The sequence below is a fragment of the Callospermophilus lateralis genome, chromosome 3 (genome assembly GCF_048772815.1).
Source record: "Callospermophilus lateralis isolate mCalLat2 chromosome 3, mCalLat2.hap1, whole genome shotgun sequence".
Classification (NCBI taxonomy): Eukaryota; Metazoa; Chordata; class Mammalia; order Rodentia; family Sciuridae; genus Callospermophilus; species Callospermophilus lateralis.
This window is the reverse complement of record NC_135307.1, coordinates 185,834,146-185,857,122: the sequence shown is the minus strand read 5'-3', so window position 1 is coordinate 185,857,122 and position 22,977 is coordinate 185,834,146. Positions and strand designations below refer to the sequence as shown.

Here is a 22,977-nt window from a genome sequence, read left to right as displayed (position 1 = left end):
AATTAGTATACAAAGAAAGTAGGAAAATATCAACTAGTTGAAAAGATAAAAATCAAAACAGACTGATTCCCAAATGCTGGATTACACTCAAGGATTTTAATAATGGTTATAAATGTAAAGGAAAATGTGCCAGTGTGAATAAAAAGATGAGAATTCTCAACAAAGAAGTGTTATTCGAAGACACCAAATAAAAATTCTAGAATAGAAACAATATATGAAATATTAAAATTCACTGAAATGACTCAAAGAAGAAAGGAGATGACAAAAAATAAACAGAAATTTCCCAAATCTAGTGAAAGATATCTGGTCCAAAATAAGGAAACTTAATAAATCCAAAGAGGACAAATACTCAGAAAACTTCACTTAGCCACATCATACTCAAATTACCAATAACCAGATATGGTAATTTTCAAAGCAGCAGGGAAAAAATTACATACATGGAATAATAATATGAATGAATTCTACTCCTCACCAGAAAGAATGGAAGCAGAATACAGTGAAAACCATTCCATTAGAGGAATTTTAAAGAAAAAACTGTCAACACAGAACATGATATTCAGGGAAATTATTCTTCAGGAATGAAGATGAAATAAGACTTTCTCTCCCTTCTCTGAGGCTGCTGGACTCTCATGGATTGAATCCTGGTAATCAAAGACTCAAGAGATCGCTTTCCATGGAAATGGACATTTATTAAGTGTCTGCTGTGTGCCAGACATTATATAATATGGTCCAAGTGTTTAAAGGACCTCCAAGTCTAGCTATAGACAGAAACAGTCTAGTTAGAGTTAGTGCTATCATACGGATGTGAGAACCATGAGCCTGCAACTCTCAGAGCTAGCTGTTGGTGTACTGGAAGCCAAATGTGTGGTCTGTGCAGAGGCTGCAGTGTTAACAGTGAGTGGCACAAAGGGTGGTGTCAGATAACAAAACCAATGGGAACAGTGCAAAAAAAAATACAAAAGTTTAAATTTTCCAAGTCCACTTGGAAAAACTTTGGTAAATTTTCTCAATCATTAGTATTTCAACTATTATACACAAATCAATAACAACTAATATGTTAATTTTTTTCAGACCAGAAAAGCATAGTTAACCCTTATAAAGAAATGATGTGCATCAATTTGGAGTACTCGATTTTAACATATATTCACAGTATTCCCATGCATCCTCAGTTTGCACCAAAGACAATTTAAAGAAAAAGTATTAGAGAAATAACTGTATAATTAGTAGGAGTGAGAGACCTTGAATCAGAACTAGTTCTGACGTAATTTAATAATAAACTAAGTAATACCAGCACCATTTTTTCAAAAAAAAAAAGCTTCACATAATGACCACATCTTACTTTTTTGCAAAAAAAAAAAAAAAAAAACATTTAGCACAAAATCTGTGACAATTTTATGATGATGCCAGCATGTCCCACACAATCCCCTAAGACTGGCAATCTGCCTTTGAATTCAGTCTCTTATTCAGAATCACTGAAGGCAACTGCATCTACCTAGAACTTAGTAATGTTTTTATTTCTGTTTTATGGTATATTGTGTTAAGTTTCATTTAGAGCAATGAATAGAAGTTTCCCCAAATGGTTTTAAATTAAAGAAATTATTTTATATAAAGAAAAATATATGGTAATATATGGACAAGGTAAAAATTATAAAAGGGGCACACAAATAACTGATTTCTGGAAAATCTGGTTAGATGCAAATCAAGAAAACTACTTTTAATAATAATATCATGTTTATATGCAAATAGCTTTTATTCTAAGTACTGAAAATCCTTTTTTTTTTTTTCCCTGTATAAGTAAACATATTCCCTTGTGTGGATCAATATCCTGGACCCTTTCAAAATCTTAAGATCCTACTTGAGTTCAAATTAGATTATCACTAATTACTTATAAATGGTATATGGGTTTCTTTTTGGTTTTTTTTTTTTTTTTTAATTACTCCTTAAAAACACCAGGATTTACTAAAATGTATAAGCAAGATGTGGACTTTCTTTCCTCACAATGAATGAAAATAGCCAACATTAGCTTCAATGTCAATTGTAACTACGGTGATTAATAACCTCTTCCCATGATTTTTATTTTTTAATTTTTTTGGCCAAGTCTTCAAAGACAAACTAAATCAATCAACAGCCTATGAACTATGTAATAATCAAGCAGGTTTCTCAGCCTCAGCACTACTGACCTTCTTTGATGTGAGGTGTTCCTTGCACTGTAGGATTCCGCAGCAGCCCTGGCTTCTATCTACCATGTGCCAGAAGCACCCTCCCCCAGCTGTGACAATCAAAACTACCTCCAGACATAGATGTCACTGGGGTAGGAGGTATGACAAAATCACCCTATTGAGAAGCACCTGGAGGAGAAAGATGTCCTGCACTGGTTACCTGCCCTGCTTACCAGGGAATTCCCACCTCCCCTCCTCTCCATCACCACTTACACCAGACTTCAGGGCTCTGCCCACACACTCAGTCACCTCCCGGACAAGAGCCTGGGCACTTGCTGTTCCCATGGACTGGAACTCTACTCTCCAAGATGTCTTCTCACGTCATGTCCTCTCTGTAAAAATCTTTACTTGTGCATCCTCCTCTCAGGGAGGTCTTCCACCTTATTTTGAAACTGCAAGTCCTCCATCTGTACCCCCAGATCTACTTTTCAGTTTTTTCCAGAGAAGTTCTCACCTCCTAAAGCAAAACAAAACAAAAAAATAAAAAACAACTTTACTTGCTATGTTTACTATTTATCACCCGTGCCCACTCCCCACTCCCTCACCCCCAGATCAAGAATCTAGATCAACTCATTGCTATGCCTGGCATGGCAGGCACTCAATAAAAGTTGTGCAGTGGAGGAAGAAATGGAAAGAAATGCCAAGCTAGTTTGCTGTGTCCCCTGACAATGAAAGTAGCACATAAAATGAGTCCTGCTCTCTAAAGGGTTTTCTAGAATACATTTCTGGGCACTGCTAAGATGACGTATTATCTGGTAGCTACTGACAGGAATAAAGGGTCTAGGGCCACATGGTAGAATCACGAGCAGTCCATTGTTCTAGGACCCAACAACTCTAGGCTACACATGAACCTCAGGAATCTTAAGGTTCATGTCAGGAATGGAATATGAAATAGCATATAAATCATTCCTTGTTCAAATTGTTTGCATTGTATTTTTTACATTTGGTGAGAGGGTAATTACCGACTCTATTCATGAAAGCCCAAAATAATGCAGAGAAGTAAAGTTTTCTGAAGAAAATCTTTCTAATAATAATTCCATGCTTTGGTCCAGTTTAAAGTATAAAGTAAACCAATATTGATCATGTTTTTCTTTCATTTGCATCCATGATATAATAAACTGCCACATTTAGGTTCACTGGCAAGTTTACATGGGACATCACTGATTTTACCAAAAAAAAGGATTAATAATTTAAATTAGCAAAGGACAGTTGTAGAAGGACCTAGAAGAATTATCAGTGTGACATGCAGGTCTGTGGCCCTTGCCAGCATCCCTAGTCCCCTGTGCTGCACACATACAGGCTGCCCAGATTCCCTGAACTGTGCCCAAAATCCCTATAGTTCAATGCTATGGGTTTCCAACAGGAAGTACAAGTCTAAAACTCCAATAGCTAAGACATAGCTCACCTCTACCATCTAACTCAAACAAGGTGATTCAGAGCTCATATAACCAAAATCAGGATCAGTAGGTCCTGCCTGTCCTGTTTACAAAAAATAACACCTGATGCCAGGTGAATGTTTTTAAAAAACAAACAAACAAACCAAAGTCCTTCTCTGATTAAAATGTCCACCAGAAAAACATACTTGGGAATCCTACCATACAGAAATAGGATTTACCCTCCTCTATGGTAACCAGTCACTCAAGGGCTATCGACCAGAATAAATGAATACTGTCAGTACCTTCATCATTTAAAACAATCTGGAACATAAAATAAATCAGACAAGAAGGCTGTAGTGAAAAACACTTTGAACCCCTGAGTTTTTGCCTGCTTTTTACGAGACATCAATCTGTCTAAGGCTAATTATAAATTAATATTCTAAGTCTGATGTTAGGTGAATATGTTTCACAGGCTCAAAGCACAGTAGACATAATCTAACAAAAAGAGAAAGAAAAGAAATGTTATAGATTATTTTACAGCAAGAAAAGAATCAAAAGACTAGTCTGAGAGCAGAAAGCCTGTTAGTAGCAAACCATCCCATTGTGGTTGACTCTGACAGCAAACCACAACCCAACAGAGCACTGGGGATACAGAGGCAAATGGACAGGGCCCCAGATTCCGAAAGCTCCCGAGGAATAAAAGTCATCTCATGCACAACAACCCATAATGCCGCAATGGCAAGAGCCATGGGAAACTGCCAGGAGGAGACAGGCTCGCTGGGAGGAGGGCAGAGGGATGGAGACATCTCTCCAACAGAAGCAGGATACCAAGTGCGCCTTGAAGATCAAGTGAGCATCTTCCTCATGGGAAAAGAAAGGATCTGGGGAAGGGAGAAAAACACTCCAGACAATGGCCTGAGCACAGCAGAGGCAAGTCTGCTACCTTCAAGTGGCTCAGAGACACTGGAGACTTCACAGAACACCACCATGCCCTGACTAAACAGTCACACTAAAACTGTTTTAAGTGAAAAGTAAGAAAAACTAAACACAATAAAACATACCCCATGATATTCTTTTCTGTCTCAAGACATGAACAGGACTGGAGCTGGAGGCAGCACACGAGGACACATCCATCCCAGAAAGCATTTTCATCAAGAACCCCTTCTCCAGGCACTCCCAGGATTTACGACTCTCCATTCAACATGTCATCCTGGCAACATAACTCTGGATGAGATATGACACCCTGGGCCAGACCAATCATCCATATGACCCAATATTCTGTCTCTGACACAGTGCTAAGGGAACTCTGGATGGAGAACACCCAATAGTTATGGTCCACTATGTCATGTCCAACTCAAACTGTCAGAAGATTGGTTATGGGTAGCCAAGAAGCTGGTAAGCCCTATTTACAAAACTAGTATTTTTTTTTAAAAAAAAAAGTAGAATATACTAACTAGAACTTATATAAATAAGTTTTAGGAGGTATCAATGGCCATCTTTGAAGAACAACTCTTTGAAAGGTTTTACATGATTTGAAGGAAACTTGAGTAAAACCATTCCCATGTTACTTAAAATGGTTTTTGTTCTTCTCACTAAGAGGCTTACAAGTATTAATGCAAATTCCTTAATTGGGACTACCTTTATGAGCTAAACCAGATAAACTTAACCCATCTAAAAGACAAAGAATGCTCTTGACTCATTACTGGCTTTTGTAGGGGAACTGACCCCCAAGACTGCAGATCCTTGTTGACTTAACTAAATTTCAACGGCAAGTTGCACAGGCAAACTTCCTCTATATAAATGTCATTCTCTAACAAGACCCACGCTGATTTATTAGCTCTCATATGAGCAGATCCGTCCAACACATAATGTTTTATATTGCAAATCTTTGAGGGCTACTGATGGTTATTACTAGCACTACGCAATGGGCTGGCTGAAAGACCAACTTAATTCATGAGCAGCCATCCTCTCTACACCATGCATACATGGAAATTCCTCTTTGATTTGTGGCTTTAATCAGGGCTTCCAAAACCCGTCGTTATATTTATGACTCTGACTTTTACACTGGCGGTCAACGGGCAGCATTTGCTCAGGTTACCTGCTAGGCGAGAACTCCGCATCTTCAAGCAGTTCATGTGCTTCACTTTGACATTACACACCCCAATATTCCTGCCAACCCACCCAGTTAGACAGAGAAAGAGAAGGTGAGTGCAGTAGTCCATACAGTATTAATGAATGGAATGACAGTACTTTAAAATGCTGCTAGAAGGTGACCCAAGACATAATGCCATTTCAGGAACAAGGAGGAGGACCACCTAACCCAATTTGGAGGGAGTGGAGGTGTCGCACCAGTTTCCCACAAGATCAGTCTTTGCTGAGTCTTCCCTTGCCAGCAGGGACAGCTACCAGCCCCATTCCCTGCCCTCCTGCCTGTCTTCCTTATGGTATCCGACCCCTGACTGGATCCCAGGAACACCCTGGGCTTTCTTGGCTTGCTTCTCCACCAGCCCACCCTTTCTTGAATCTCAGCTCTAGTCACTCCCCTGGTTAAAATTCCCCAGTGACTTCCCATGACTCCTGAATACAAGACAAGGCCTTCAGGACTTGGGTAGCTCAGGGGTACACTTCCCTATCATGTGCAAGATGCTGGGTTTGATCCCCAACACTGTTTAAAAAATTTAAAAAGCAGACACTTTACCTTGAGTCAGACTTAAGGCCCACGAGTGGTATGGCCCCACCTACTCCTCCCACCTCTAGGGTCTGTCACTGAGAGCACTCCAGACACACAGGCCTTCCAGCTATTCCTTGACAGGAAAGAACTATACCTGGATGCTTCCTCTAGCTCTTCATGTGACAATCTCTGTCTTTACTTGAATCTTAACTCAAGAGCCTCTCTCAGAACTTGGAGAAGTCTTAGGCAGTCACAGCAAGCAGTGCCTGCATCCCTCCAGCCACAATGCACTGGAACTTTCCATCACACTGGCTTTGCTATGTGTCCTTCACAGCACCTGAAATTATTGCATTAGTTTATGTTCACCTGTTTAATGTCCTTTTCTGCTGCTGGACTCAAAGCTCCATGAGAGGAGAAACCAGGTTTTTTTTACTCACCACTGTGTCCACAATGCCTATGTAGTTCTGAGACTTAACAAGCCCTCAATAAACATTAGTTCTGTGAATGAATGAATGCATGCATAAATATATGAGTGAATGATGAGTGAGTCGTCCAAAGAAGAGCGGCTAAGATGAATTCTACAGTCAGTCTCTGGCTTAAATTCCACCCCTGCCACTCACTACATGGGTTACTTGGGGCAAGTTACTTAGCCTTTCTGAGCCCCTTTTGAGCCTGCTGAGCAATAAAATGAGGTTAAAAATACCTGTCTATAGGGGTTTTGTACTCAAATTAAAATGTGAGAAGCACTCAGAACACGGATTGCCATATCATTAGTCCTAAAAAAACAATAGCTTTTGTAGCACAGCCAGGGTTGCCTTACTAAGACTTAAGTTCCAGCAAAATATCTAGCTGGTGAAGCAGATTCTTCCCTTGACAGTCATCAGTCCTATCACCCAGTCTCCTCCTATTCCTTATCTCCCACACACCCCTTATTTCCAAGTCTCCCACCTGCTCATCAAGCCTCATCTAACAGGGCAGGCTGTCTCAAAACTCCACCTCTGTGCATATTTTTGCCCAAGAGCTGCCTTCCTCAGTGTCACCCCACTCCAATGTCACACCCCCACCTCCTCTCAGCGCACAGTTCCCATCTCTTCCTGGTGCCCTAGCTCTTGCCTCACTCTCCTATCTCTGTCTGTACCACCTTTACTGTCTGCCACCCCTCTAGGCAGGGAGCATCTTAAGAGGTGGTCCCAAGGCTTCTTCATGCCTCTGTGCCTAGCACTTCCTGCAGTCCTGGCACCTTGGGAAAGTTGGAGGGGCACTGGTTTCATGGGTGATTGACTATCAAACGTGGTAGCCAACCATGTACCCTCACCTCTTTTCTTCTTCCCATCAGGATTAAGACTAATGGGCTTTTTGAAGATGAAAAACATTTCCTCTTCCATTACCTAGGTTTGTTACAAAATTTGTCTAATAAAAAATGTTTAAAAATTTTATGATGTGATTTTATTCTTATTTGTGATGAAGATAGCCATTTACAACTCTTTTCCAAACAGAGATAATTTCAAGGAATTGCTAATGTTCATCTGTTGGCTTCACAGGAAATGAAAAATCCAGGACCTTCTCTGATTCTAGGCTGCCCTGAGCAGCTTTGGTCCACCACACCCTCCCACCACGATGCTCTGCCTCACCTTAAACCCAGAGCAATGGAGTCAGCCAACCATGGACTGCACCCCTGAAACCAATCAGCAAAGAGGAAGACATGCACTGTTTTGAGAAGAAATATGATGTGATCATCTTTCCTGGCAAATAAATTCCCCTTTCTATCCAAAAAGTCAATAAAAAGTTTCTATGAAGATGGCCGAGTAGAGGAGCCCAGTGTTGGGCTCCACTTCCAGAGAGAAGAATCAAAATACTAAGTAAGGAGTTGTGTTTCAAGCAAAGCTATCCTTCAGAAGTAAGGAAGAAACAGACTTTCCAACACAAGCAAAAATTGAAGATTCAAGCCCACCTGACCCAATTATCGGATACTAATTGGACTCCTGCATCAAAAAGTGAAAGAGAGAGAGATGAAAACATTAAAAGTATAAAGCTCAGAAGAACAGATACACAAGAGAAAAGGGAAAGAAAATCTTATTAATACAGTAAAGATTCAAACTACAAAGATGAAAAATAAGAGAGGAATAAAAGATCAAGGAATAGTCAAAATAAACATAAGAAATTTAACAAAATAACAAGGCTAAGACTTGTACTTAGCAATAATAACCTTGAATGTAAATTGAAAAAAAATCAAGATACAGACAGAGCCAGAAATGGTTGCACATGCCTAATAACTCAGCGACTCAGGAGGCAGGAGGCAGGAGGACTACAAGTTCAAGATTAGTCTCAGCAAAGTTCTAAGAAACTTAGTGAGACCCTGTCTCAAAAAATAAAAGTGGCTGGGGATGTGTCTCAGAGGTTAAGCACCTCTAAGTTCAATCCCTGGTACCAAACACACACACACACACACACACACAAAAAAAAAAAGATACACAGAAGGAAGAAAGAGAAGGAAGAAGAGGAAGAAGGAGAAAGGGAATGAAGTGGCAAAGGAGAAGTGGGAGAAAAGTAAAATAAAGGGCAATCAAAGTGAACAGCCCAGAGCAGGAGGGGAACAAGGCTGGACCTGCTTCCCCCACTGTGACTCTGGTCCCCTGCTATGCTCATCCCACCAAGAAGACATGTTCTTCCTCAACTAGCACAGGACAGATGAGACCTCAGGTGGGCAACTTGCCAAGGGGCTTTCAACAGAACATGGTGGTCCTGGTTCAACACTCAGCTTTCTCCCTGATCCTGGGAGAGGCCCTGGTCAGGTTGGCTCAGCTCAACAGTCATGGCAGCACTAAGGGAATAAAGTCAAACGTGACTTAGAGCAGGGGTCCGCAAGCCACCGCCCAGGAGGCGAATTTGCCTACTGCCTATGTTTGTAGATAAAGTCTTGGAGGACACAGCCATGCAGTCATTTATGTGAGCTTTATAGCTGCTTTCAGGCTATAACCACAGAGCTGAGGCTGTGCTAGAGATCTTCAGACCTGAAAAGCCAAACTCAGTTGTAATCTGACCCTTCATGGAAAAGAATTTGCCCATCTCTGATTTTAAAAATAATCTGGGGCTGGGGATGTGGCTCAAGCGGTAGCGCGCTCGCCTGGCATGCGTGCGGCCCGGGTTCGATCCTCCGCACCACATACAAACAAAGATGTTGTATCCGCCGATAACTAAAAAATAAATATTAAAATTGTCTCTCTCTTTCTCTCCTCTCTCACTCTCTCTTTAAAAAAAATAAATAAATAAAAAATAATCTGATATCTGAGTTTTTTTCTTAGTTCTCAAGTATTATAGTACTAAATTAGTTGCCAATCCTATTCAAATTATTTCACTTGACAGGCATACTTTTATAAAACGTTATAACTGACAATCTTTGATCCAAGTTTATACTAGTCAGATAAAAAGTCCAATAGTTTTGGGTTCAAATTAATGAAATACCTCTGGCCTGGAGGCCAGCAGCTTAGTTATAGTCCTTGACAAGGGTCTTTTCGCAATCATGGAACAAAGCAGGTGGACCGGAATGCCCTGGCTCTGGAGACATCTTTCATTCAAGGTGGACATGCTTTGTACTTTCTAGCACTAAGACACTGAATATGTCCATATCCCACTGGCCAGGCCGAGCCTTTTTTCACCAGGGCTCCAGATATCAGTTGGCACCTGGCTTTTGTTATATATAGTATGCCCTCTTCCAAGCTCTTTCACAGATACCTTTTGAAAACTAAGCATTTGAAAAGAAACACTCATTCCCCCAAATACTAATGTTTTTATGAGCCATTCTTTTGAAGCTGATAACTTCTATAATGACTTCAGAATTAAAGTCCACTTCCAATTCCCTTGCTGGTGCTTGATCATGTGATGCTCCTCATTTTTAAAACATCTCTTGGAAAATTTTTAAACATGTAAAAATAAAGAGGTAGTCCCCAGCAATAGCTTTTTCATTCAGCCATTTTTTTCCATGACCCCTTCTCCCAACCTTTTATTTAATATTTGTTGCAGCATTTCAAAGCAAACGTCACACATCAAATCATTTCACTCATGAAGGCTTGTTTGTTTTGGATAACACCTTTATCACGTCCAACAAATAAAAAAAATAGCACCCATTATCACACCCAACAAAATTAACAAGAATTCTTGCTATCAATACCCAGTCTCAAGCTCAGTGTTCTCCAGCTATCTCTATGATGTCCTTCCCTGGAGACTGTAACCAAGGGTCCAAACACAACTGCTGCGTCCGTCAGCTTTCCTCTACTAGCACAAAGTGCCTGAGAAAAGAGATATATTTGAGGCACACTTTCAGAGGTCTCAGTTCTAAATGGCTGGTTTCAAAGTCAAAACATCATGACAGAAGGACATGGCAGAGGAAAACTGCTCACCTTACAGCAGCAGAGAGAGGGAGAGAGGAAGGGAGAGAGAGAGGAAGGGAGGGAGGGAAGGGCTGGGGACAAGATAAAGTCCCCAAAGCCCCCCCCCCCCACTTATTACAGCTCCTACAGTCTCTACAAACTCCAAGTAGTCCATTCAAATTACAAATCCACCAACAGATTAACCCACAGATGAGGTTAGAGGCCTCATGATCCAATCATTTCTTAAAAGCCCCACTTGCAAACATTGCTGAATTGGAGATCAAGCCTTTGATATATGAGCCTTTGGGGACATTCTAGATCCAAATCATAGCAACTACATATTATATTTTGTTGACAAGTCTCTCAGGTCTCTAGATTTGCAATAGATTCCTTTCATTCCTGTTTTTTTTTCCCCACCCACTTTTGTTCATCCATTAAATTCCAAGTTGGACAAGCAAACCTTACCAACAATAATACTTTTTCAGCCTTCACATGTTATAAGCAACCCTAACATTCACAGACCCTCAGCCCCTTAGGCTGACTCTTAAGCTCCACCTTCCACAGGCAGTGCTACATGAAAACCAATACGCTAGGCCATCCCCCCCACACTTTCTGTTCTCCAGAGAAGGAATTTAGATTGCTTTAGCAAGCCAATTCCCTAAAATTAAATCTTTTCAGTGCTGTGATGGCCCAAAGACTCTGAATGATTTAAAAAAACAAGGCACCCATTCATTATGGTCTCTTTTATGAATTAACCAAACTTAATCAAGAATCACAAAGTAAATCAAACACACCTAGGGACCCATTATTGTTAACATAACAACATTAATTGAGCACCTAGATCATGCAGCACATTGAGTTATAAAAAAGGATGACCTACATCCCTGCTAGAAGGGACTTACAGTCTAAACCAAGAAATATTGCATCATTTAAACAAAAGTGCCCAAGGGGACAACAGAAACAGTACCATCCAAACTGACACCTATCCCCCAATCACTGGGTTAAGTCTTTATAGCGAGTTGTGGTGGTGTGTGCTGACATTTCCAGCTACTTGGAGGCTCAGGTAGGAGAATCACTGTAGTCCATGAATTCAAGATAAGCCTGGGCAACAGAAAAAGATCCTATTCCAAAAAAAAAAAAAAAAAAATTTAAAGAATATTTGTGAGACTGATCTGCACAATGGAATAAAAAGAACAAGAGTCAGAAGGAACAGAATTTGATTGTTAGTTCTACCATTTACAAATTGTGCCATACTAGGTAAGTTATTTAGTCTAATTCTCAGGGTTTTTTTTTTTTTTCATTTAAAATGCAGGTAATTCAAAATACCTCACATAGTAGCAGCTGAACAGAATACCCACTACTGAACAGAATACCCACTATGCCAGGCATTGGGTTACAATGTTTTATGTGTACTATCTCATCTAATCCTCAAGCTAACACTAGGATACAGCACCTATCATGCCATTTTCCAAAGAAATTAAAAAGTCCAGGTGCTGTGGCACATGCCTGTAATTCCAACAGCTTGGGAGGCTAAGGCATGATGATCACAAGCTCAAAGCCAGCTTCAGCAACTTAGTGAGGCCCTAAGCAACTCACGAGTCTATCTCAAAATAAAATATGAAAAAGGGCTGGGAATGTGGCTCAGTGGTTAAGCACCCCTGATTTCAATCCCTGATTCCTAGAGGAGGAGGAGGAGGAGGAGGAGGAGAAGAAATAAACAGATTGGGTGAGTGATCCACCCAAGCCAACCCAGCTACAGGTTATGGGAAAGCCAGGAAAGGGTAGTAGGGCTTCAGAGTTTTTGGTGTCAATCCGTGTGATAATGCCACCCAAATATCCCAACCATCAAGTATAAGACACAAGGCAGCACGAATTGAGGGACTACAACACCAGTGAAATGCCACATCATGTACAATCACAAGAATGGGATCCTAATTAGAAATAGTTATATTCCAGGTATGTATAATGTCAAAATACACTCTACTGTCATGTATATCTAAAAGGAACAAATAAAAAAATTAAAAAGATCAAAAATACTAAACCAAAAATACAAATAAATGAAAATAAAAAATAAGTTGAGGGGTAGGGGAAGACGTCCTACTACCGGCTATTAGATTCACTATACTCCGAAGTCATAAGGCACAACACCTTGTAGCTCCCACCCCTATCCAAACAAGAAGCCAGAAGAGACTCCCAAAGTTGTCCTACCTGAGGAATGATTATGTTCTGAGCCACATGATGGTTTACTTCCTTACTGGGGCAAGTCTTCAGCCATCTGCTAAAGAGTATATGAGCCTTTTTTACTACAAGTCTCAAACACCCAATACTTATATTCAAATAAGGCCAAAGAGAAATCATAATTTTTCCTTTGTACTCTTTTACTTCCCTTTTACACATATAAATACATAAAAAAGACTGAAGGAAACTAGCCACCAGCAAGAAAGTTCAACTCCCTGTGGCCACCACACCATGAGAAGGCCAACCAAGCCAAGCAGAAACATCACCTGGAGAACTCAGGTCCTTGCAGGATACCACCCAGTCAAACCAGAGAATGAAAGAAATAATAAAATGCTGTGGGTTAAGCTGCTGAGATTTGGGTTGGCTAGACAACTGAAGCTGGTAGAAAAGTCTTTCCTGCTAGGCCAAACATCCAATCTATGAATGAAAGGCAACTTGATGGCAACTCACCATCATGTACCAGGGAAATGATACATTCCTTTGACTTGAGGATGCCCACATAAAACTACTCAGCTCTTAGAACCCAGGTTTAAACTGTATCTGGCTCAAGAAAGTTAAATGTTAGTAATGCTCATATTAATAACCATAATGGCAGCCAATATTTACTGAGTGTTTATTACATACAGGCTTCATATTAAACCCTTTATACATTCAATTCTCACAAGTCTTCTGAGGTGCTTTGAGGCCCAATTTCAAATATGGTCACTAGCACTTGCAGTGGTACACTAACTGGCCCAGGATCACACTGCTAGTAAAGAGCGAGTAAGGTTTTCATCCTGGTCCATATAACTCCAGAGAGTGAGCTCCCCACTTACTTCTATCGCCCCTTCAAGTGTGCTGCTACTTCAATAAAGTTGCTCTCTTTTTAAAATTTTTTAATATTTATTTTTTAGTTTCAGGTGGACACAGTATCTTTATCTGATTTTTATGTGGTGGTGAGGATGGAACCCAGTGCCTCTTGCATGCTAGGCAAGCGCTCTACCACTGAGCCACAACCTCAGCCCTAAAGTTACCCTCTCTAAAGAGGGAAAGGGTGTAAGATTTAACACTGCCTGGTCTGTGGAAGCCTTTCAGTCAACACCAGCTCTTGGTAGGGAATCTGCAGATGGTAAGGGTAGAGGGGTAGTTTCCTCCCTGACCACGACCCCGAAGGCCCAGACCACAGGGAGCTATTTTGGCGATTTACAGGGGCCTTCCTCACCCCCGGCACCCCTGGTGTGGAGGCCACCTGTAGCATACCCGTGTGGCCCGGCTTAGACCCGCGGATCGGCAGCTCTTTCTGGTCCACCTGGGCCGTGCAGAACCGCAACCGGCGCGAACCAAGAGAACGGACAGAAAGTTAAGGCTTCACACACCACGAACCCCTCCCCCCAGCTGCCTCAAAGTTCTCCAAAGGAAAGGAGAGTTCTTGGCAGGATGGGACAGTGGAGGGTCCCACCCAAGAAATGAGGGGGCCCGGGACTCCCAGGGCCGGAGGCGGGACCCGGTGCTGGCGCGCCAGGAGCGCGGGGAGGCGGGCGAGGTCGGGAGGGAGCCCTTCCTCCTGGCGGGCGGGAGCCACAGGTGGCCCGCGGAGGGCGGGGCGCGGCGGTACTCACCGGAGTCCAGTCGTCCTGCCAGCCCGCAGAGCGCGGGGACCCGGGCGGGCTGGGACACACCCCCGGAGCTGGGCGGGGCGGTAGGGGCGGGGACCGCCGGCAGCCCTCGACTGCCCGCTCGCTCGCCATCTTGAGCCGGTCGGGGGCGGGGCCACCGTCCCAGGCCCCGCCCCAGGCCCCGCCCCGGCCGCCCCGCCCTCGCGGCGAAGGTGGCTGCCGAGGTGGGCGGGGAGGTCAGGTGACCCGGCCGGCGTCCCAAGATGGCGGCGACGGTGGCTTCCCGGAGGCCGTGGCGGCGTCCCGGCTGCTGAGGCGGCTCCGCGCGGCTGGCGGCAGGCGGGCCAGGCCGAGGGCCGGCTTACGAGCGGCCGCCGCCTCTGCGTGTCCGGCGGCCGGGGCCAGGCCGAGCGGCGGCAGCGCCGGGGGATGCTCGTGCTGGACCGGGCCTCTCCCTCAACTTAGGGCGGCGGCGGGCCCGCAGCCGGGGCTCCCAGGCCATGGCTCTGAGGGAGCTCAAAGTGTGCCTGCTGGGGGTGAGTGGTGGCAGGCCCCGCCGGGAGGCCGCGGGAGGCCGGGCGGGCGGGTCCCCGGCGCCCGCGGCCCCTCCACCCCGCCCTGTCCCGGGCCACTCGCCACCTGGCCGCGCCCTGCCGAAGCCCGGGCGCGAGGACCCACGGGGACCCCCTCCCCGGGGCGCAGGCTGCCAGCCAGGGGTGGCTGGTGCAGGGTGGGAGCGGCCAGCCCCCCACAGGGAAGCCTGCAGGTCTGGAGGTCGACCAGCAGCACTGGCCTCCTTCTCGTCTGTTGAACTCGTGGGACACCCTGACACTTCTTGCAGAGTTACTTCGCGAAGTAACTCTTCCCGCGGAGAGGGGGTGTTCAAACCAGGAAACCCCAAAGACGAGCGTGCAGCTTGGGTTTCCTGTCTTGTCAGGGTACTTTGGCCCTTTCAGAGTCTTCTGAGGTTGATGCTCTCCTTCCTGAGTTTCTGCTTTGAAGATGAAAAAGTTCCCACAACTAGGCTTTGTTGCCCTCCGAATAGGGTAGGGACAGGATTCATCAGGGATACTCAACTAATTCAGGAGCTCAGAGTTTACAAATACATGTTAGAAAAAGCAAGTGTGTCACTTTTCACATAAAGCAGAAACTTCAAGTGGTTCAAAGGTCCTGGTGTCTTAAAAACTGCAAAACACTTCCCCTATGACACATTTGAACTCTCCTATTTAAGTTTTTATGAAAACCTCTTTTGTGCCCCTCAACTTACAAAATTTGATACACATCTAATATTATTTTTCTGAAATCCTGAACTTATACCATAAAGTTGATTTTTGCATTTGCAAGCAGGTTCACTTTTTCTTAGTCGCACGTCTCATTCTCTTTCAGGATACAGGTGTAGGCAAATCCAGTATCGTGTGGCGGTTTGTGGAAGACAGTTTTGATCCGAACATCAACCCAACAATAGGGTAAGAGATTAAGCTTAATTAATATACATCTAAAGGCACTTAGGAAATTCTTCCATACAAAAAATGTGTTACAGGTGTAGCCCCTGTTGCCTCAGGGAATTCCGAGTTGCTGATCCTCAACATCTCCAGGACTTGAAAGAGTACCATGAGATCTGGTGTATTTTAGGAAGATTTTCTTAAGTCTTGGGAGTGAAAACTTCAAAGTAAAAAAATAGAAATTTGAATCTTGCTTATTGTTAGAATAGGCATAGAAGCCATTTATTTATATATATACACACACACACAGAGAAGTCTATAAATATCAAGAATTGCATCTTGAAGGAAGGCAAATGAAAACAGGTCCTGATACCATTCTTTTAGCTCTATCAATTAGAAAATACTCAGATGGTTCTAGTCCTTGAACAGCAGCAGGATGGGGTCCAAACCCTTCTCATACATTCCTGTGCTGTTAGTAATGATGCATTAATAAATTAATGTTGAGATGTGAGGCCTCTGGTGTTTTGGAGATAGAGTATTAAGTATCACAGTACTAATATTTAATGTGAGAAGTATTTTGTAGTAGCTTTGTTTTTGTTTTTTTGGTACTGGGGCTTGAACTCAGGAGTGCTCTACTACTGAGCTATACCCCTGGTTCTTTTTATATTTTATTTTGAGATAGGGTTTTGCTGAATTGCCCAGACTGGCCCCAAAGCTGTCATCCTCCTGCTTCAGCCTCCCTAATAGCTGAGATTACAGGCATGCACCACTCGGACTGGCTGTTTTATAGGTTTTAATACTACATTAGGCTTGTAAAACTAAACAGCTGCTGTGCTCTATTTTTATTGTCAAACGCCCACCAATCAAATGGTTTCCTCCATTTAAAGAAAAGTTCTGTGGAGCTCATCATTAAGATAAAATACGGTTTTGTGCTCTATACAGATAATTTTCTGCTTCAAAGAAAAATATGTTACCAGTCCATGAAGGGAATTGCCATCTGATTATCCCCTGAGAAACTAAAAACTCCTATTGTCAGTTCATGTCTGCTTTGTTAAACTTTGTTAAACATTTGAGGTCATGAGAATGAAATCCACCACTCTTTCTGCAGTTAAAATGCCTTTCAGTATCCTTCAAGCAAGAACTGGGTATGTGCACATGTTTAAATCATGACCTCACCCTCCTCAGGGCCTGCCTGTCACTACCTGCACAAGAAAGTGAAGTGATAGGAAGTGATATCAAGTATTACTGATGATTCAGAGAGTGACACACTTCACACTGAGTCAGAGCCCAAAACACAGAACCCACAGAACCATCTTGGTTAGTCCTGAATGAAGAGAGAAGAAGGTACAGTTTCGTGGGCCTCAGTGTGGCTAGTGCTGACTTCCCCTCTCCCTGTCATCAGCGGCTCCTCTGTGCCACATATTTGTGGCCCCGAGCCATCTCCTCTCTTCTCCACCAGGAAAGAAGAAGCCAAGGCTTTCTCTTTCTCCTCATTTCCTTCTTGCTCCCTTTCCTTGTTTCTTTTTTCTTAGCCTCAAAAGGTAGCTTCTTCCCTCATGACCAACCCCACACACACCCTGGAGCTCTGGTAGCCCACCTCTTCATCACTTTCTTCTGCTTCCCCTACCTTCTTGTCACAGCCTGCAAACAAGCTCCCCATCCACCCGCCTCCACTACAAGGACACAGTTGCCCAGCCCTGCTGCTCAAAGCATGTAACTCCTCGGCTGCTGTTCTCTCCATAGCCACTGTCATCTCATCAATTCTAACCCACCATGCCATTAAAACAGCCTTCTGTGGGTATTGATCACCATTAATTACCAAACCAGTAGGTCTTTCACCCTCCTGTCCCTCCCTTAAAAAGATTTTTTTTAAAAATCGAGTATTTGAAGAAAAGAAGTATACCAGTTGATGTGAGGGACAGTAAGGAGAAGAAAGCTGGAACCACACATTGGGAGGGCTGAGCAGGTTGAGAGGAAGGGTTGGAAGGCTGGAATGGCAGGACAGAGCAAAAACTGGAAAGGTGGCCAGAGGGGCTGCTAAGACAGCAAGGACCAGGCCTCTAGGCCACCCTGGGCCCCAGAGATGGGGGCAGATCCAGCATTGCAAACACATGCCCAATTTCTTGGAGTGAAACTCCTCTGTCTTCCCTAGTTCCCTTCTTCTGCCTGTGAACGTATTACTCACTGTTGTCTCCTGACCTCTCCTGCTGATGAGGAGCTGTGTCCTGGCTCCCGTATCTTCCTGAAATCCTCCTCTCCCCTTTCACAGGTGGCCTTCATCTGGGTAATATGACCCAAAGTCAATTTCTCTAACCTTTTCCTTGGCCCATATCACCAACCCATGATTTGGACCTATTCTCACACAAAACTCAGTATCGGTCCCACTTCCACTCTAAATCTTTCACTCCTCCTAAATTTGGGTTCTTCCTTAATGTCCCAAGTGTTTTGTGTAGTGGGGAAGAGCCTGGGCCCTGAAGAACTGTGCTGTGCTGAACTTGAATTAGGCCCTTCACTTGAGCCACCCTGTTGGATGTAGGGAGGTCCTAGTCCTGCCTACACTGTGGGATGGTTAGCAAACATTCATTCAATCTCTTGACACAATGGACACAGGAAGTGTGCAATAAATATCGGTGATTGTTAATGCTAGGACTCCATCCCTTTCGACCCTCTCGTTACACACATGCGGGCATCCTCATGTCCCCTCCTAACTCACTGTCACTAGCTCCTGTCCAGGCCACCACCTAAATATCCCAATTATTAAAGGCCTCATCTCCTCTTATTAGTGTGGGACTCACGCCTGTGGTCTCCCTGGACTGTAGCTCTGCCACTTACTAGTCAATGAGCCCTGGGTAGTTGACTCTTAATCAGCAAAAGAAGGGTAATGCTAGGACCTCACTATTGTTAGGAGATTCCATGAGAGAGTGCACTAAAGGTTTTTGTAAAAACCAGTAACATTGGGGCTCAATAAATGGTAACTTGTTATTTTTCAAATATTTCAGTCTTTTTTACATTATTTTTGTCAAAGCAATGTGTATGTGGTTTTTAAAACATATGAGATGGTGACACAGGGCTTTTAAGGAAATATGACTGTCCCCATTCCATTCTGACCCATTTCCTAGAGACAACCACTGTTGCCATGAAAATCAACTATTTTTTCTCGTCTTTCCTCCAGATTTTTTTTGTAATGTATGACTGGTAGATCTCTTCTTCTCCCCTTCCCCCAACCCTCAATCAGTTTTAGGCAATATCTACTGATTTTTTTTCTTTGGAATGTGAGAATTTGACCTTTCTCCTCTTCCCAGCACCTGAACATTTGCCCTTCTCTATCTTTGCATTAAAGTTCTGTCATTGAACTACACTGATAGCTTAGTGTTAACAGTAAGGCCCTGGGCTGGGGATGTAGTTCAGGTAGTAGAGAACTTACCTTGCATGCACAAGGCCTTGGGTTCTGATCCCCAACACCACCACCAAAAAAAAGAGACAGGCCCTCAAACCAAAGTGTCTTCACCTCCCAGCTTTAACACTCAAGTTGCTCTGTGGACTTGAGCAAGTTATTTAACCACTTTGTTATTTAATTTGCTCATTTAGGAATACTCTGTGACATCTTTCTTAAAAGGTTTTTGTGAATATTGGGTTAAAATACAAAACTTACTTGGAATGATACTTAACATACAGTAAACATTCAGTACTTCTTAGCAGTCTTTTGCTTTTTCAGTACTGAAAATTGAACCCAGGAGCCCTCTACCACTGAGCTACTACTCTAGTCCTTTTCTTTTTCTTGGTTATTTTTAAACCATTATCTTAAAGTTGTTGAGGCTGGTCTTTCACTTGCTATCTTTCTGCCTCATCCTCTGGTGTAGCTGGGATTATAGACACATGCCACTGTGCCTGGCTAGCGATTGGTATTTTTAAATAAACTTCTAAAGCTATAATTTTGAATTCTATAAATGGAATTAGACAGTGTATGTTCTTTCAAGCATTGTGAGATTCATCTGTTATTTCATGTGCTAATAGTTAATTCATTTTTATCATCATATCATAATATCCCACATTTGGATGAATGTCCCACATTTTATTGATTCTATTCTTGTACATTTTGTTCCTCATATAGGGCTATTACATACAATTGTGCTATTTGTACACACATCCTCCTATGTGCAGAATATTGTATGTATCTTGTGCCTGTATTTATGAATTTTGTTGGAGGCTATATACATCTGGCAGTGAATATTGTTGGGTCACAGGGAAATGTATCTTCCAAAGGATTAAACCAGTCTACCCTTCTCACCAGCAGTGGACAGGAGTTCCAGGTGCTTCACATCCTTTGCAGCATTTGCTGTGTCTTTCCTTTTACTTCTTTTGGAGGTATGTGATAGTATCTCATTCTGGTTTTAGTTTCTATTTCTCTAATGATTAAAGCTCCTGAACACTTCTTCCTGTTTATCAGCCATTTGGATATTAATCTTTTTGAAGTGCTTGTTCACAAATCATGTCCATTTTTCTCTTGGATTGTTAGTCGTTTTCTTAGTGGTTTGCAAACATCGTGTTTGTCTTCTGTATACTAGTCATTTATTCTGTGTTTTGCAGATGTTTCTCACACTGACTTTTTCACTCTTTGAAAGGGTCTTTGAATGAACAGATGTTCTTATTTTTAATGTCCATTTAATCAGTCTTTCTGTTTTTGGTGAGTGCTTTTTAGGTCTTGTTTAAGAAACTTTGCTTTACCAAAATGATGAAAATGTTTCCGGTTGTAGGAACTTTGTTTCACTTTTAAGATTTAGATCCAATAGTCCTATTCCCTTTTCTTTTTTTAAAGATCACGCAGCATACCCTGCTGCTGTTTGCTGAACCACCATTGTCCTGAATTGAGCATACATATTTATAAGGCTCTGTTTATGGATCTTTTATTATATTTCTTTGGTCTATGTTTTCAATTGATTGTACTGAAATATAGTTCAACTACATTAAAAATGAACCCATTTTAAGTGAACACTTTGAATTTTTACACATTCTTACATCTGTGAGATGACGACTGCAGTCAGGATCATTATTCCAATAGATTCCCTCTTGCTTCCTTCTAGTGAGTTCCACCTTTTCCCCCAGCTCCAGGCAACCACTGAGAAGCCTTGTTACTTGAGGTTGTATTTACCTGTATTCATGCATCAATGGTTTGTTCCTTTTTATTACTGAGTAGTATTTCATTGTTTGCTATGTAGCACAATTTATTAAGCGTTTTCGGTTGTATACAATGCTGTTACAAATAAAGCTGCTCCAAATGTTTATGGGCATATCTTTGTAAGGAAATATATTTTGTTTATATATCTAGGAGTGCAATTTCTGGGTCACATGCTAAATATGACAGTTTTCTAAGAAACTGTCAAGCTATTTTCCAGAATAGTTGTACCATTTTATGTTCTGTCAGGCAATATGTGAAAGTTCAGTTGTGTCTTTTTAATTTTAATGATTCTATTGGATGTATAGTGATATTTCACAAGCTTTAATTTGTATTTTCCCATGGCAGATGACATTGCTCACCTTTTCATCTGCTTGTATCTGTTTATACCTTTGTCTATTTCTCATCAGGTTATTTGTTTTGTACCTCTCAATCTATAGCTTTTCCTTTTCTTAGCAATATCTTTTGAAGAATACAGGAGTTTCAATTTGATCAAATTCAACTTATCAGTTCTTTTTATGCTTCATGTATTATATGTCTTATGCATCCAAGATCACAAAGATTTTCTCCAGTGTTCTAGAATTTTTACATCTTCATACTTTTTAAATTTGGTCAGTGATCTTATTTCTAACAATTTTTATTTACCAAGTGAGATAAATGCCAAGGATCCTTCTTAGTATTTCCTGTATGTCAATTTAGTTAATCCTAGCAATATTTGTTAATTTTGAATTTTGCATTTATTGCATTAAATTACCATGGCACCATTCTCAAAAATAAATTGATACATATGTGTGGGCTTATTTCTGGACTTTTGGTTTTATTCCATTGGTCTAATTTATGCCAGTGCAATACTGCGTTTGTTGCTAAAGATTTAGTTTTTAGAACATAACGTGGTCTTAAAGTCTGGTAGTTATCTAATTGTGTCCTTATTTCTCAAATTCGTTTTGGTTCCTCTAGGTCCCTGGCATTTTTGTACAGATTGTAGACTCATGATGCCCACTTCCTCAAGAGAGTCTCCTGATTTTGATTAGGAACACAATGACTCTGTTGACTCATTTGGGGAGAATTGACATGTTAACAGTATTGCATCTTTTGATCTATAAACATGATATATGATGTATTTCTCTGTTCTTTTAACTTTTTATCAAAGTTTTTTAGTTGTTACTACACAAGTCTTGTATTTATTTTGTTAAACTTACCCCAAAATATTTCATGACTTTTGATGTTACCATAGTGGGGTTTTTTTGTTTCAATTTTCTTTGCTAATAATACATAGACATAAAATTGGTTTTTACATAACAACCTTGTATCCTGTGACTTTGTAAATTCAGCTAACTTGGAGAGCTTTTTGTTTGTTTGTTTATTTTTATTTTTATTTTTTTGTAGATTCCTTGGGATTTTTTTAAGCACATAATCCTGTCAGTTGTACTTCTCCACTACCAAACTATATGCCTTTCATTTCTTCCACTTGCTCATTAACAAGTAGACCTCCAATACCATGTTGAGAATTAGTGTGAGCCAATATTCTTCTCTTAGTTCTGATTTTAGGGGAAAATCATTCAGTCTTTTACCATTAAATTAATGGTTGATCTAGGTGTTTTATGGATGTCCGCTATCAGGTTGAGGATGTTTCTTTCCATCCCTGAATTAATGGAAAAAAAATTTTTTAATTGAAAATTGTGTTGTGCTGGGTGCAGTGGCACATGCCTGTGGGCTCAGGAGGCTGAGGCAGGAAGATTGTGAGTTCAAAACCAGTCTCAGCAAATTAGTGAGGCTCTAAGCAACTTAGCAAGACCCTGTCTCTAAATAAGTACAAAATCTGCTGGGAATGTAGCTCAAGGGTTAAGTACTCCTGGGTTCAATCCCCAGCACCAAAAAGCACACTGTTTTTTACTT

The 22,977-nt window shown here is 41.8% G+C and overlaps 1 protein-coding gene and 1 long non-coding RNA gene across 2 annotated transcripts in view; one reads left to right on the top strand and one right to left on the bottom strand.

The window, feature by feature from the left end:
* The window catches only part of LOC143394477 (uncharacterized), a 41,581-nt gene extending 27,069 nt beyond the window's left edge, over positions 1–14,512 (bottom strand). The window contains exons 1-2 of the long non-coding RNA XR_013090704.1: positions 14,470–14,512; positions 2,433–2,676 (exon numbers count right to left, since the gene is read on the bottom strand). This is a non-coding gene — a long non-coding RNA (uncharacterized LOC143394477). The remainder of the gene's footprint in view (positions 1–2,432; positions 2,677–14,469) is intronic.
* A 217-nt stretch (positions 14,513–14,729) lies between these two features.
* Rab22a (RAB22A, member RAS oncogene family) overlaps positions 14,730–22,977 on the top strand; it is a 63,292-nt gene continuing 55,044 nt past the window's right edge. Inside the window, exons 1-2 of the mRNA XM_076851912.1 lie at positions 14,730–15,002; positions 15,853–15,932. Of these exons, the coding sequence (XP_076708027.1) occupies positions 14,967–15,002; positions 15,853–15,932 (116 nt within the window). The 5' untranslated portion in view covers positions 14,730–14,966. The remainder of the gene's footprint in view (positions 15,003–15,852; positions 15,933–22,977) is intronic.